This window comes from Furipterus horrens, unplaced genomic scaffold, assembly GCF_987537825.1.
Source record: "Furipterus horrens unplaced genomic scaffold, mFurHor1.1.pri manual_scaffold_13, whole genome shotgun sequence".
Lineage (NCBI taxonomy): Eukaryota > Metazoa > Chordata > Mammalia > Chiroptera > Furipteridae > Furipterus > Furipterus horrens.
The window spans coordinates 53,564,242-53,577,550 of record NW_028327183.1 but is presented as its reverse complement, the minus strand read 5'-3'; the positions used below and the strand labels follow the sequence as shown (position 1 = coordinate 53,577,550).

The 13,309-nt window shown below is 43.5% G+C and overlaps 1 protein-coding gene across 1 annotated transcript in view; it reads left to right on the top strand.

The window, feature by feature from the left end:
- LOC149995339 (uncharacterized) overlaps positions 1-13,309 on the top strand; it is a 54,469-nt gene that overhangs the window by 33,913 nt on the left and 7,247 nt on the right. Inside the window, 2 exon segments of the mRNA XM_090259456.1 lie at positions 5,787-5,944; positions 7,298-7,424. Of these exon segments, the coding sequence (XP_090115582.1) occupies positions 5,930-5,944; positions 7,298-7,424 (142 nt within the window). The 5' untranslated portion in view covers positions 5,787-5,929.

Genomic DNA, 13,309 nt, shown 5'->3' with positions numbered 1-13,309 from the left:
ATGCACACCTGGACTTTTGGTATATGCTAATCAACGTGGCCCTGGACTTAGCCATTCCCAAAGGATATGCTGATGGACGAACCTGTTCCCAGAGGAAATAATAATTGACCTAGCCCGATATGTTAACTAACCTGGTGTGGGAGGGGAAAAAGCAATGAGATGTAAATGACTACTGAATATGTTGATAAGCAAATTCACCCTTACCAAAAGGTGTGTTTCACGAGTATAAAAAACGGTGCCTGTAGAAGCACAGGTGGCGATTCCTACAGGCCCATGAGGAGGACCGGGAATCACCTCTCCCCTATTCCCTTGCTCCTACGGGCCGTTAAGTCAGTCAGAGAGTTGCTTCTCCCCTTAACCCTCTTCCCCCCATCCTTTGGTCCCTCAATAAACCAGTTATTTGCTTCCACAGCGGTCTCTGGGTGATTTCTCAGAGCAAGGCTGCCCTGACATATGATTCTTGTCAACTCTCTTCAAAGCACAAAAAGTGGTATGTAGAGTTAGTCTGTGATATGTGGAATAAGCGAAAATATACAGGAATGAGGACTGATTGATTAAATTCTCCACATCAACAGCCAATAACTTGTAGGAAATGAATGGAGAGCCTTAATTTTCCAAAGGAAACAGGAACTAAATAGAAGAGGAGTTCCAGATGAAATGTGATGGTTTTGGAACATCTCTCAATCATTCCTTAACTGCATAGTGAAGAGCACCTCAGCTAGTTGACTATCTGGTGGACTGGAACAGTGGATATTTTCATGTGACTGAGGCAAAAGAAAGGACATGTCATCACTGCTGTCACATTACTACCAAAAATACATTAAGAAATCATTAGGTGAAAATGATCATAAACAAACATTAATTTTTGCAAATGTCAATGCACAAGTACCTTTCATGTTTTGTATACAAATACTGTAGTGCATTTAAATAGCAAGAATCCTGTACCAAAGTAGTAAGCAGGTCTGTTCTATCTACTCTTCTTTGCCAGAACTTTCTGAGTGATCCTGACCAGTAAAATGTGTATTTTCTTACCCCTGGTTTACAGAGCTGATGCTGCAGCCACATGAACCTAAAACCTACATTTCCTTTCTTTTCAGATACCTGAGACTCTGTGCTCATCTCAACCGGGGAGCCTGTGTTCTGGGAAGCAGCCTTTGAAGAGAATTTGGATGATTGGCCGACCTATGCTTATAAACTAATGACTGAAAAGAAAATGGTCTTTTGGCTTATGTCTAATCTGGACTTTGGGGAGCACTGGCCACTGGACGGTCATTTTGTCAGAGATCAGGGAAGTTGGATGAAATGCCTTACGTAGAAGCTTTTATGAGTTTACATAATAAAGATGAAGGATTAAAAGGAAATAAGTTAATAGTCTAGAGAAAAGGGAATTTGCCTGTGAAAGATAGCAGAAACTCAGAGGAAAGGGACCAGGAAGGTCTAGATATTATGTCTGCTGTCAAGGTTCCCGCTGCCCCTCCAGCCCTGGGGCATCTTCCTGCTTACTGGGCTGAGGGAGCAGGAGAATGTGAGCCTGAACTGGTCTGTCCATTCAGAACTCATGAGGGAACCAAATTTGGTGGAGCCCCCCCAGGGCAGGGGAATACCTTTGCGAAAACTTCCACTGTGAGTAGGGCTAGAGGGACAGCTCACTGTGTATTGTTGCGCACATACAGTAGTCCCTCTCTATATCGCGGTTCACTTATCACGGCCTCACTGCATCACGGGGTTTTAAAAAATATTATTTATCGTGGATTTTTCACTATGCTGCGAGATTTTGCGGTACTGTATATGTATTTGTTAGTTACATATGTTTAAGAGTGTAGAATAAATGTGTACTGTTTTCTACATCAGACCTTAAACTGGAAAAGCTCTGAAGGAGCAGATACAGCCCTTTCAAATGGACTAAGGGGTGCACTCAGGCTTTAGAGTCCCTGAAGGCGCACCTGGCCCCTACACTGGCCTTAGGGCTTCCAAACCTACTAAAGGCCTCCTTTCAATTATACGTTCGTGACAGGCGGAGCTATGCCCTAGGATTCCTCACCCAAATGCTTAGTGACCCATCATCGCATACTTGTCAAAGAACTATCACACTGTGTTGGGATGGCCAACCTTCTTGAGAGCTGTAGCAGTCCCCTGGGAGGTGTGACAGGAAGCTGAAGCTTTTCTTGGGACAGCCTGTTACCACTTATGCACCCCACCGAGTGCTGGGCCGGCTGGAACAAAAGACTATTTGCTGCTTGCTCTCTGTTGGAAGAATGGGCACATACCTAGGAGACTAAGGCGTAATGGAGTCCTAAGCACCGCACTGCTCCTGTCCGGCCCCTATACTCCTTCCTCATCGCTGCACTGGTTTGGCCCTTTCCGAGCCGGGCCCCCTCTTCCCCTCCCCCACCCTCATTGCGGAAGCTCTCAGCTCTGCCTCTAACCAGCCCCACCACGTGATGAGTGAAGGGCATGCGCAGTTTCTTACAGAAGAATGCGTGATGAAATAGGTCGGGTTCCGGTTGTCCCCGTTGAAACTTGATTTTCCAAGTCCACGTTCGTAAGCAGGAAAAGGCTGAGGGTCACTGCAGACCCTGAAGTCCCTGCTGCGGAGCCTCCTGCAGCGGTGAGTCCGGATCCTTGTGAGACCCTGACGCGTGGACGCTCGGCGTTCGTTTGCGCCCTTCCCGCCTCGTTATCGCTCTGGGCTCCGAGCCGGGATTGCACCGTGGCCTGGGGAATCTGCGGTCGGCCCACGGGAGGCCTTCCCCTCCCCCACCCCCATATAATAAGAGACCCGAATCCAGGACGAGCACACTTTCCGTGGGGTGGGACCTAGGAGATAAGTACACCGTGTCCCCAGAAGAGGCGACCTGTCCCCCGCGGGAGGGCCTTTGTGGAGGCGGAGAGGGCGAGGGGCCGGCGGGACGAGGCTGTGAGGGGATCCGGACACGGGGTGAGGGAGACGGGCTTTGAGAGGGAGGAGAGGCCGGTGAGGGGCCGTGGGAGACGGCGCCGGAGGTGGGGGAGGGACGGGGCAGCGCCGTGGGAGGGAGGGGTCACTGGGGGGGGCAGCCGGGGAGGAGGGCGGGAGAGATGCCGGGGAGACGGAGGGGCCCGGGGAGACGCGGGGAGCTGACGGGGCGGGGGCCTGTGCGCAGACGTGGGGGCGGCACAGGGCGAGGCGCTCAGACGGAGGGAGGGGTTCTGAGGAGATGAGTTGGGGGCGCGAGAGCGGGGGCGGGAACGGGGTTTGGGGTCACGGGTCAGAGGGAGAAACAGCGCTGAAATCAGCCAGTCGTGTGTGTATGTGGGCGGGGAGGGGGGTGACGGGATAGACTGTCACGGGCAGCAGAGGGGACCCAGAGTCACGGAAATGGGAGCAATGAGGAAGATCAGGGAGAAAGAGCCAGTGAAGGTGAAAAAGGTTTCTAGAGTTTCCCGGAACTGCTGTCGGAACAGGAACAGAGAAAAAGGGGAGAACGAGCCGGGGAGGGGGGAGCGTTAATACAGGAAAGGACAAAAGTGCTGAGAAACGGGGAAGAGACAGAAACACATCCGTACACAGAAACACAGAGTAGCCGGAAGCAGGGGAACCCAAATGTGGATGAGTGGTGATCTGATGGGATGTGAGTGATTAAGTTGTGATTTATGGGCCTGTGGCTTCATAATTTATTTAGTTTGACATTTCCTGAATTGTTTCATCTAAACAAAATTGAATGTGAATTACAAACCTCCAGTTTATAAGAGACTTATCTGTCAGTCATGGCTCCCTTCTCATTTCCTGGAATGGCCAGAGGGAGGTACCCTGGATCGGAAGTAACTAAATCTGTTACCATATGATGCTTTTTCGAGGAATACTAAAACCATTGGGTTTTTCTTCTCTCTTCTTTGTATTTGCTTTTTTCCTTCTACTTCTCATATAGAATTTATTTTTACAAAACATGTTGAGTTAAATCTTAATCTGTTGAATAACTTTTTTGTAGTCATTAACTTTTAAAATGAACGTTGGTGATATCTACTATTTTCAAATTTTATATATATATTTTTTATTTTTCTTTGTTTTCAAGAGAGGGAAAGGGAGAGAGAAGGAGGAGAGAAACATCAGTGTGTGAGATAATCAGCAGCTGGTTGCCATTTGCACACCCCCAACTGTGGACCAAGCCTGTAACCCATGCATATATCATGACCTGGAATTGAACCGATGACTCCTCAGTTTACAGGACAATACTAATCCCACTGAGCCACAGCTCAGGGAAAAACTTAGATTTTAGAAGTCATTACATTAAAAAAAAAGTCCTCATAGTTTTTCTTTAGATATATCATTTCTAGTTTAAATTCTGAGCCCTGTTTATCATGTGTTGGAGCCTCCATTGGCACTTAGTAAGTAATATCATGCTGTTTTCACTGTGCACTTGGTAAGGATATCTTTTTTTACTACGGTCAGAATGTAGTTTCAAGAGTTCATCTAACTTACAACAGTGTTTTTCCTTCCCTTTATGTGATTAGTTGAATCAGTGACTGAGCCACAGAGCAGTGGTTCCCCTCAAGTCCCTATTGTCCATTCTCTGAAAATATTGAAGGAAGCACTGGATTGGCCTGAAGCTTGGGTCCCAGAAAGCCCATTATTTCATTACGTAATTTGATAAACATGTTTTTATAGCTAATATTTTCTCAATTTTTCAATGTCAGAACTTGTATTTATCACATTATATTTCTGAAACAAGTCTTTCTCAAATCTAGAAAATAAGAATAATTTTTGCCCGTGGAGCCTTTCCTTTTAGAAGTTTCTACCCAAAGTCCTCACAGTACCCAAAGGTCTGAGGTGTGCTGGGTCTGATATGTGTGTCCCGGTGCTACAGAAAACAGCTCTGGGGGAGTAACTCTGGCACCAGGAGGGAACTAGATAAAGAAGCCATTTCATGGTCCCCACTGCAGACCAGCAGAATTATAACTTAGAGTGGGGCCCTCATTCCCTTGGGGTCTGCATGCTTATTAAAGCTGAACTGTTTCAGGTTCCTATTAAATCACCTGAGAAGTTCTGAGAAATGACATCAGCTATGTCATCCTCCACAGAGTTGGACAAGTGCTGTGGGTGGAGCATCCTTGTTTATTGAAGTGATCTAGGTCACCCTAAGGTGAGTTCAGGGATTTGCAGGAGTGCTTTGGGATGCATTTTTAAAAAATTCTCGTTTGTGGATGTGCTTGTTGGTAAGAGAGAGAGAGGGAGAAAATACATTGGTGTGAAAGAAACATCGATGTTCTGCCTCCCACATGCACCAGAGAGGGGTAGAGCCTGCAGCCTAGGTGGGTGTCCTGACCATGAATCAACCTCACAGCATTTTGGTGTCCAGAATGATGCTGCAATCAGCTGAGCCACTCAGCCAGCATGCTTTTGTTTTTCTTAATTATAAGAAAATTCTAATTTAAATTCCACAGTTAGAAGTGAGCTCAGGGAACAATCGAGTCAAAAGAAGGGCCTTAGTCAGTCAGCAGAAAGGAAGGAGAAAGCTTGTCTGGGGGGTGGAAGGGAAGGAGCAGGGAAGGAAAGGGCATGCCGGCATGCCTTTGTAAGAGTTGGGAGTGCACTTTGGTCAGGGGTGGCTGCGGGGTGCTCTGCTGGGTTGGGGTTCAGGAGAGCAACACACGTTCTTAGTGCTCTTTGAGTTTGTAGACTTTTGTGAGGGAAGAGAGCACCTGAAAATGAGAATGAAAAACTGCCCTGTGGTCCTCATGTAGGAGCTTACTGTTTCTGACTCTCCTGCAACAAAGGATTGGGGTGGTGACCTTTCCGACATTTTCAGGTCCTTCTGCTTGTCATTGTGCTGGAAGAGGATTCAAGGGCTGTGCGGACACCTCTGAAGGCACATTCTCAACATGCCAGCGTGACTCCTCAGCATATCATCGCCTGAGAAAACAGCCCGGAGCAGGAGCAGGACCAGGACCCATGGCTGCTTCTCAGGTAAATGGTGTGTCCTGGGTCAGCAGCTGCGTTTGCTTTTCTTCTGAACGTCAGTGGCTTAGAACCTGCAACCTGTATTTCTCTGCCTCTGATGTTCTTGCCTAGTGCGGTTGTTTTTGTCTCTTTTTCCCCCCTTTTTTTTTATGATTGTAAAGTCAACAGTTTACAAACTTCTCCCCTTTGTCCCAGAGCCTTCTCTGCATTCTCTTTATCCAAACTCCCCAAGGCCATGAAGAATTTCTGCCTTGAATTAATGACTTTTAACTTCGGAAAACCTCACCTTTCTCACAGACCTACCTGGGAGGGCACCCATGTCAGCATTCCTGTTGGGTTGGGCTCAGAGGCTCAGGTATCAGCAAAAAAGTAAGATGTAGCTTTTAGGTTGATGTAGCTGTAGCATCAGCTCTGTAGACCCAGGGTAATAAATGCTCATTTTATTGTTCAGGATAGCTCAGCAGGTGCTGACAGGAGTAGAAAAAGAGACTAGCTCACTACTTTGGTACAAATCTCTTGCTATTTATTTACTTTTCAAAATATGTTTTAAATTCATTATTTTCAGAGAAAAGGAAAGGGAGGCAGACAGGACAAGAAACAGAAATGGAACGGTTGCCTCTTGTGAGCCCCAATTTGGGGACCTGGATGGAGACCTGACCTGTCAACCAATCATGTGCCCTGACTGGGAATCAAACCGGTGACACTGGTTCACAGATCTGCGCTCCATTTACTAAGCCACACCAGCCAGGGCTTGTTTCTGTTTAAATGCACTTCAGTGTTTGTGTTCAACACATGAAAGTCTCATGTGCATTTACATTTGCATAAATTAATGTTTATTGGTGAACATTTTCACAAACTTTTTTTTTTTTTTAAAGAAGTATGGCATGTGGACCAGAGACACTGCTGTCACTAGTAAAACGTGGGCTTGTAAACGATGTGGAAACAGGCCCCATCCCAGAACTTCTGAAATAAAATCTACAATTTTTAAAAACTGCAGTTTTTTGTTGTCTGATTTAAACGTGAAGATATACTTACACTTCCAATTCTCCGTGATTTTCCTACTGAGCAATATACACACTTTATCCTGAATGAGACGAATACAACACCGAGCATCCATATGGCTCTGTCCCTCGTGTAATAGGTTATTTTTATGAAAAATCTCTGCAGTGGATTGAGGACATGTGTCACTCTCATTCCTCAGTGTTAGAAAGTACATTAGAGAACATCACTGGGTCAGAATGATCTTACTGGATGAGTCAGTGTAGTCTCCTAGGCCCAACCCACTTCTAACACTGCTTTCACGTTGGGTTATATTATTAACTCCTGGTGGCCCCTTGGTAAATGTGCCTTATTTTTCAGGGACCTTTTACATTAAGGGATGTGTCAGTAGATTTCTCTCAGGAGGAGTGGGAATGCCTGGACCCAGCTCAGCGGAAATTGTACGTGGATGTGATGTCGGAGAACTACAGGAACCTGGTCTCCGTGGGTGAGGATGAGTTTCTTTCCAACATCCTACTCCAGTGCAGGTTTCATTTTTTTTATTAGTTTAACATCATTTGTGGACTACGGCGTTCTATGGTTGCCTTTCAGATTCTTGCTCTCAAGGGAGACATGGCGGGTTATTATTATTCTACCAGTCTTATTATCTGAGCACAGACTGCATTGTAAATGGGAGAATCTCTTATCAAAACGAATGTTCCTTTTATAAACAGGTCATGTTTTCCCTGAGCCAGTCCTGGTTGCTATTGTGGAGCAAGTGAAGGAGCACTGGGATGTTTGCAGAAAAAAAACAATATCCAGCCACTCAGGTAGGTGGGAATAGAGCAGCAGATGACAGAGGTGAGAGGCCCAAAGATCACCCAGGACACCAGACTTAAAATGTGGTTTGTGAACTGTGCTTCAGTGGAAGGGTTTTGAAAAGCCCAGCTTGATTTCTGTTGGTGTCACAGAGGGCCAGCTGGTCTCCAGCATGTCCGTTGCTCCTATGTCATCTTCCGACTCTGGTTCTACTCCAGTGACCTGTGTCAACCTATTAGCACTTGGGGCCAAATGCCTCACCTTCGACCATGAGGTCCAGAATGGTCAGGCTCCCCTTCCATTGCATTAGGGACCTGGGAAAATCTGTGCTTGTTGCTCAGAAATTGGAAATTCAGCCTTAGTTTTTTGAAGTTATATTTCTTTCTCATGAATGTCGTTTATGAAGGAAGAGGTTGAGATCCTCAAATTTGTCTCTTATCTCAGGATCCCTGGGAGTAGTGTCATATTTTCTGATATATAATTTCTAATCCTATGAGGCTTCAAACATCACCCCAGAAATTTAGATTCACTGATTTCATCGCAGGCCAATGCACCTTTCCAAAATGGTACAATCCAATTTTCTCTTGCCGTTCACAATGTCGTTTTGCTTTGTATGAACTGACATATGAAATCTCCACTTTTTATACTCCAATTTCTTTGTGTTAGAATTATTTAATGTATCTCCTTACCTTATAGAATTTTTCAATAAATTACTGACATAAATGATCTTAGAACCACCATGTAGGAAGGACTTTATTGTGAACCTGATTTTTTGATCAGTATCATTTTATCATTTTTTCTTGTTCAGTCCAGTGATGCCCGGGACTGTGCCTGATGTGTTTTCATTTTCTGATTATACCTCGGTCAGATTTATGGTTTTATATCAAGAAGTGCTGAGACAACATGCCCAAATGTACTCCTTTGGTAGGAAACGAGTCATACAATTATTAAGCGCTTCATATTTAGGAAAATGTTCAGTGGTACTTTATGCTCACCAGTCAGCCCCATGAGTGTGTTGCTCCTAGAAGTGGTAGGTTATAATGCGACCTTATCCTAAGGTTTCCTCTGGGTGCACTGGCTCTCGGTCTGCTCTTCAGGTGCAAGGTCAGCCACCACCTATGAACTGCCCATTTCCAACTGTCATAAATTACAGAGTGATATGCAGTTGCTCCTACTTGTACTTGGCATGGAGGAGCCCAGGAGAGGCTAATACAAGATTCCAGGCCAACTGCAGCTAGCTCCATGCATGCGGCCCCTGAGTGAGTGATATGGGGCATGCAGGTGCTGTTTGTTTCTGAAATTAAGGGGAGTCTGAAGCATGAGGCAAAAGAGGCCTTTTTTTTTTTTTTTTCTTCTCAAGAGAGGCCATTTGTATGGAAAAGCCACTGCACATGGCTTGGGTGGGCTGTCAAGTGGGGTGGGCAGGGTCTCAGGGAATCGCTAGGACAGGGCCACAGTGTTAGCCTGGTAGATGGAGACTCACACATGGCACCTGCCTGCTGGCTCTGTGGTGGGGAGGGCTCAGCAGGGGAATAATGGCCTCTTCCAGACAGCTGTGTGGGTGGAAGCTGCCCCCACTGCAGTGGTTCTCAACCTGTGGGTCGCGACCCCTTTGGGGGTTGAATGATCCTTTCACAGGGGTCGCCTAAGACCATCGGAAAACATATATACTTACATATTGTTTTTGTGATTAATCACTATGCTTTAGTTATGATTGGGGGTCACTACAAAATGAGGAACTGTATTAAAGGGTCACGGCATTAGGAAGGTTGAGAACTACTGCCCTACAGACTTTACCCTGCAGCCAGACAATTCAGCTCCTCCGCATATGTCCCTGGGGCCTTTCAAGTTGCTGTCCTAGGGCTGGAGTTCAGAGGGAGCAAGTTCGTGTACGTCTGTGTCTGAACCTTTTAAGAGAAAGGCTTGGACTCCAGTGCCCCTCAGTCTCAGTCAGCCACAGTTCTCACCGGGGTTCCAGCGAGATACCTTTTTATGCTAGCTTCCCTAAATTCAGTTCAGTGTATTTTTTTTTTAATTTATTTATATCTTAGGAACATGAATGATAGTTTTCCCCTCAGTACACTTAAGACATTATGGAATTTTATTCAGTTATCAATCAGCCATGTGTCAGTTGCCATTATGTGCACGTTTGTGTGGTTTTTACCCTGCTTTGTTGATGACTCACCTTGTTTCTTTCTGTGCTTGGTCCATGGTCGGTGATTGATTGGTCCTGTGAGTTTCAGAGTTAGTCTTAATATTATATCTCTTCATGGCTGAATTTATGTTCTGTTTATGTGAGATAAAGACATTTTTAAGTTAAATGTAATTTTTAAAGTTTTATAACTCTTTTAGATATTATTTTTTATTTTAAATTTTGATGAAGAACCGCCCTGACCAGTGTGGCTCGGTAGGTTGGACATCTTCCTGTAACCTTTCAGTTTGCGGGTTTAATTCCCGGTTAGGGCACATATGCTCCTGGGTTTCACTTTCAGCCCTTGGTTGGGGCATGTACAAGAAAGTGGCAGCCAATTGATGTTCTCTCACACATTGATGTTTCCCTGTCTTTCTCCTTCCCTTCCCCTCTCTAAAAAATATAAATGCTGTATTTTTCGCCCTGTAAGACGCACCTGACCATAAGACACACCTAGGTTCAGATGGGGAAAGCAAGAAAAAAAACAGAATCAAATGGTGTACTAAAATATTTAATAAAATAAAATAATATTTCAACCATGTAAAGTGAACAGCAGTCAACAGCAGTATTAAGAACCATCATCACTGTCATTAACATTGAGGAGAGACTTTAAAGTTCAGATACTCTTCTAGTTTTCTGGGAAACCCAAGAACTCATCATAGCTAGTGTCAGAGTTTATGAAGCTCAGTTGCTTACAATCACCGATACCACTTTCTTTTCTACTTCATACTGATTAGATGCCCTGAGATTCAGCAGTGAAGTGGGACATTTAAGCGTCCCTAGGGGTTTCGCGTGGGCCCACCATTTCCTCTTCTAAGCTGTTACCACCGCTCTCAGGTCAAGTAATACACATCTCAGTCTGTGACTCAATATTCACTTCATAAGTCACACAGACATTTTCCTCCCACTTTTGTTGGGGGGAAAGTGTGTCTTACGGATTGAAATATATGGTAAATAAAATGTTTTTTAGAAAGTGAGGCAAACATGTAACATCTTAACCTTCTGTAACTTACAATTCATTCATAGTATATTTTCTTTGTTGTGCACTTGTTCTTCTGAAACTTTCACCCTGCAAAAATGTCTTAATGTCCGTTAAACAACCATTTCCTCATTTCTCTGAAAACCAAGGTCCAGGTAACTACCTTTTTTTCCCTCTATTATGTGGGCTCTGGAAGATTACTCACATAAGTGGAATCCTTTAGTGTCTGTCTCTGTGACTGTGTGCTTCACTTTAAAAAGGTCCTCAGTGTTTGTCTTTGTTGTGTCGGGTGATATCACCTTTTTCTATTTCTAGGCAGAGCAGTATTTTACGTCTTTACTACATTTTTTAATTACATATTTACCCATAGACGTGGAGTTGTTTCTTCCTATATAAGCTTTTGTGAATAATGCTACAGTTGACACAGGTGTGCATGTGTCTCTTACAAATGTTCCTCTGAACTCTTTGATAAACCCTCTGAGTGGAAGAACTGAGAGACAAAACGCTTCTATTTTAATTTTTTTGACAAACCCCTTATTCATACAGTTTACACCATTTATTTTTCACTCAACCATGTATAGCGTCTACTCTGCACATTTTTGGAAACACTCAGTGTTTGTTTCTTTGAGTATGGCCACGCTTAATATTGTGAGAGATATATATATTGTGTGTGTGTTTGTATGTGTTTTAATGGAAGATGAAAACATTTGTTTCTTGGATGGGCATAAAGACCATAGAAAAGATGCATAGACCTGAGTATAGATACTTTAGAGAAGACGGTCTTTGAATGACTTTTTTAAAGAAGAGTTTTAGGTTCACAGCAAAATTGTGCTCACGTAAATGAGAAATTCCACCCTCTCCCTGCTCCTGCGTGCATAACCGCCTCCCTCATCAATGCCCCCCACCAGAGAGGTGCTTTGGGGATGTGTGTGAAGCTACATCTGTACATCATCATGACCTAACATTTTAGGTTACTGTAGGATTCACTTCTGGGTTGTATATATATGAGCTTGGAGAATTTATGATGACATATATCCACATAACAGTGTCCTTGAGACTTGTTTCTCCACCCTCAGTATTCTCTGTGCTCTGCCTGTTTATGTCTCCTAAACTCTTGCAGTTGTTGATCTTTTTACTATTTCTCTCATTTTGTTTATTCTGGAATGTCATGTAGTTGTTCTTTTATAGTCTAACATTTTCACATTGGACTCTTGTGTTTTTCATTTCGTTTATTCACTTTTTTTAGAGAGAGAGAGAACAGGAGGGAGAGAGATCTAATTGTTATTCTACTTATTTATGCATTCAGTGGTCAAATTTTGTATGTGCCATGATTAGGAATCAAATGCACAATCTTGGTGTATCTGGACGATGCTCTAACCAACTGAGCACCTCGTCTTCATTCTGTGTATTTAGGTTTTTTTTTCACATCTGTTCATGATGACATATTTCTTTATAGCACTAAATAATATTTCAAATTATGTATTTCAGTTTACTTATCTATTCACTTGTTGACAGGTATTTCAGTTTGTTTGAATTACTCAATACTATAAATTAAGCATCTATAAATAGTCACCGGTAGGCTCTTGTGTAGATAAAAGTTTTTAGATGTTTAAGTACTAAGGAGCACCAGTACTGGATTAAATAATAAGTATATTTAATGTTTAAAAAATATTTTATTGTATACACTATTGCAGTTGTCCAAATTCTTACCTTTTGCCCACCCTCCACCCAACCCACCCCATTATTTTTACTTTTGTGAGAACCCTCACACTCTCTTTCCCAGGGGCTGTAGCATTTTGCATTTTCAGCAGCTAAGAATGAGAGTCTGGTTGCTCCTTATCCACAGCCGCATTTGATGTTGTCAGGGTCTTGCATTCTCTTTCCAATAGGGGGTTTAGTGTTGCTTGAACGTGCTGTTTCTATAATTTTCATTGTTTTAATGTGCATTTCTTCAGTGACATGAAGTATTTGGGGTGTTTGTACATACTAATTTTTAACTGGTATTCCGTGTGCCCTCTGTAAGGTGTTTGTCCATTTTTGGTCAGGTGTCATTTTTTGTCACTGCTGAGGTTGGAAACATTTTTGTGTGACTTCCATAATAGTCCTGTACATGTTGTCCTTTGCAGGTATTTTTTCCCCAGCTTCTGGCCTCTCTGCTTTTCTTCATTATGAGGATCACTTTTGTTTGCTTGTTTTTGTCCTGAACGATTGATTTGAGACATGGGAATTTAAATCATAATGCTACAGATTGGAAAAGGAATTTGGTATAGAATTTGCCTTGAGAAAATGCGAAGTATATAAAGTTAATTTCTTTATTTAATAACATGGATGTTATATTTAGTTTTTCAATTTTTGAAGTAAACACATAATTAGTCATGGGTTTTTGGAGACCTATTGAGATAGA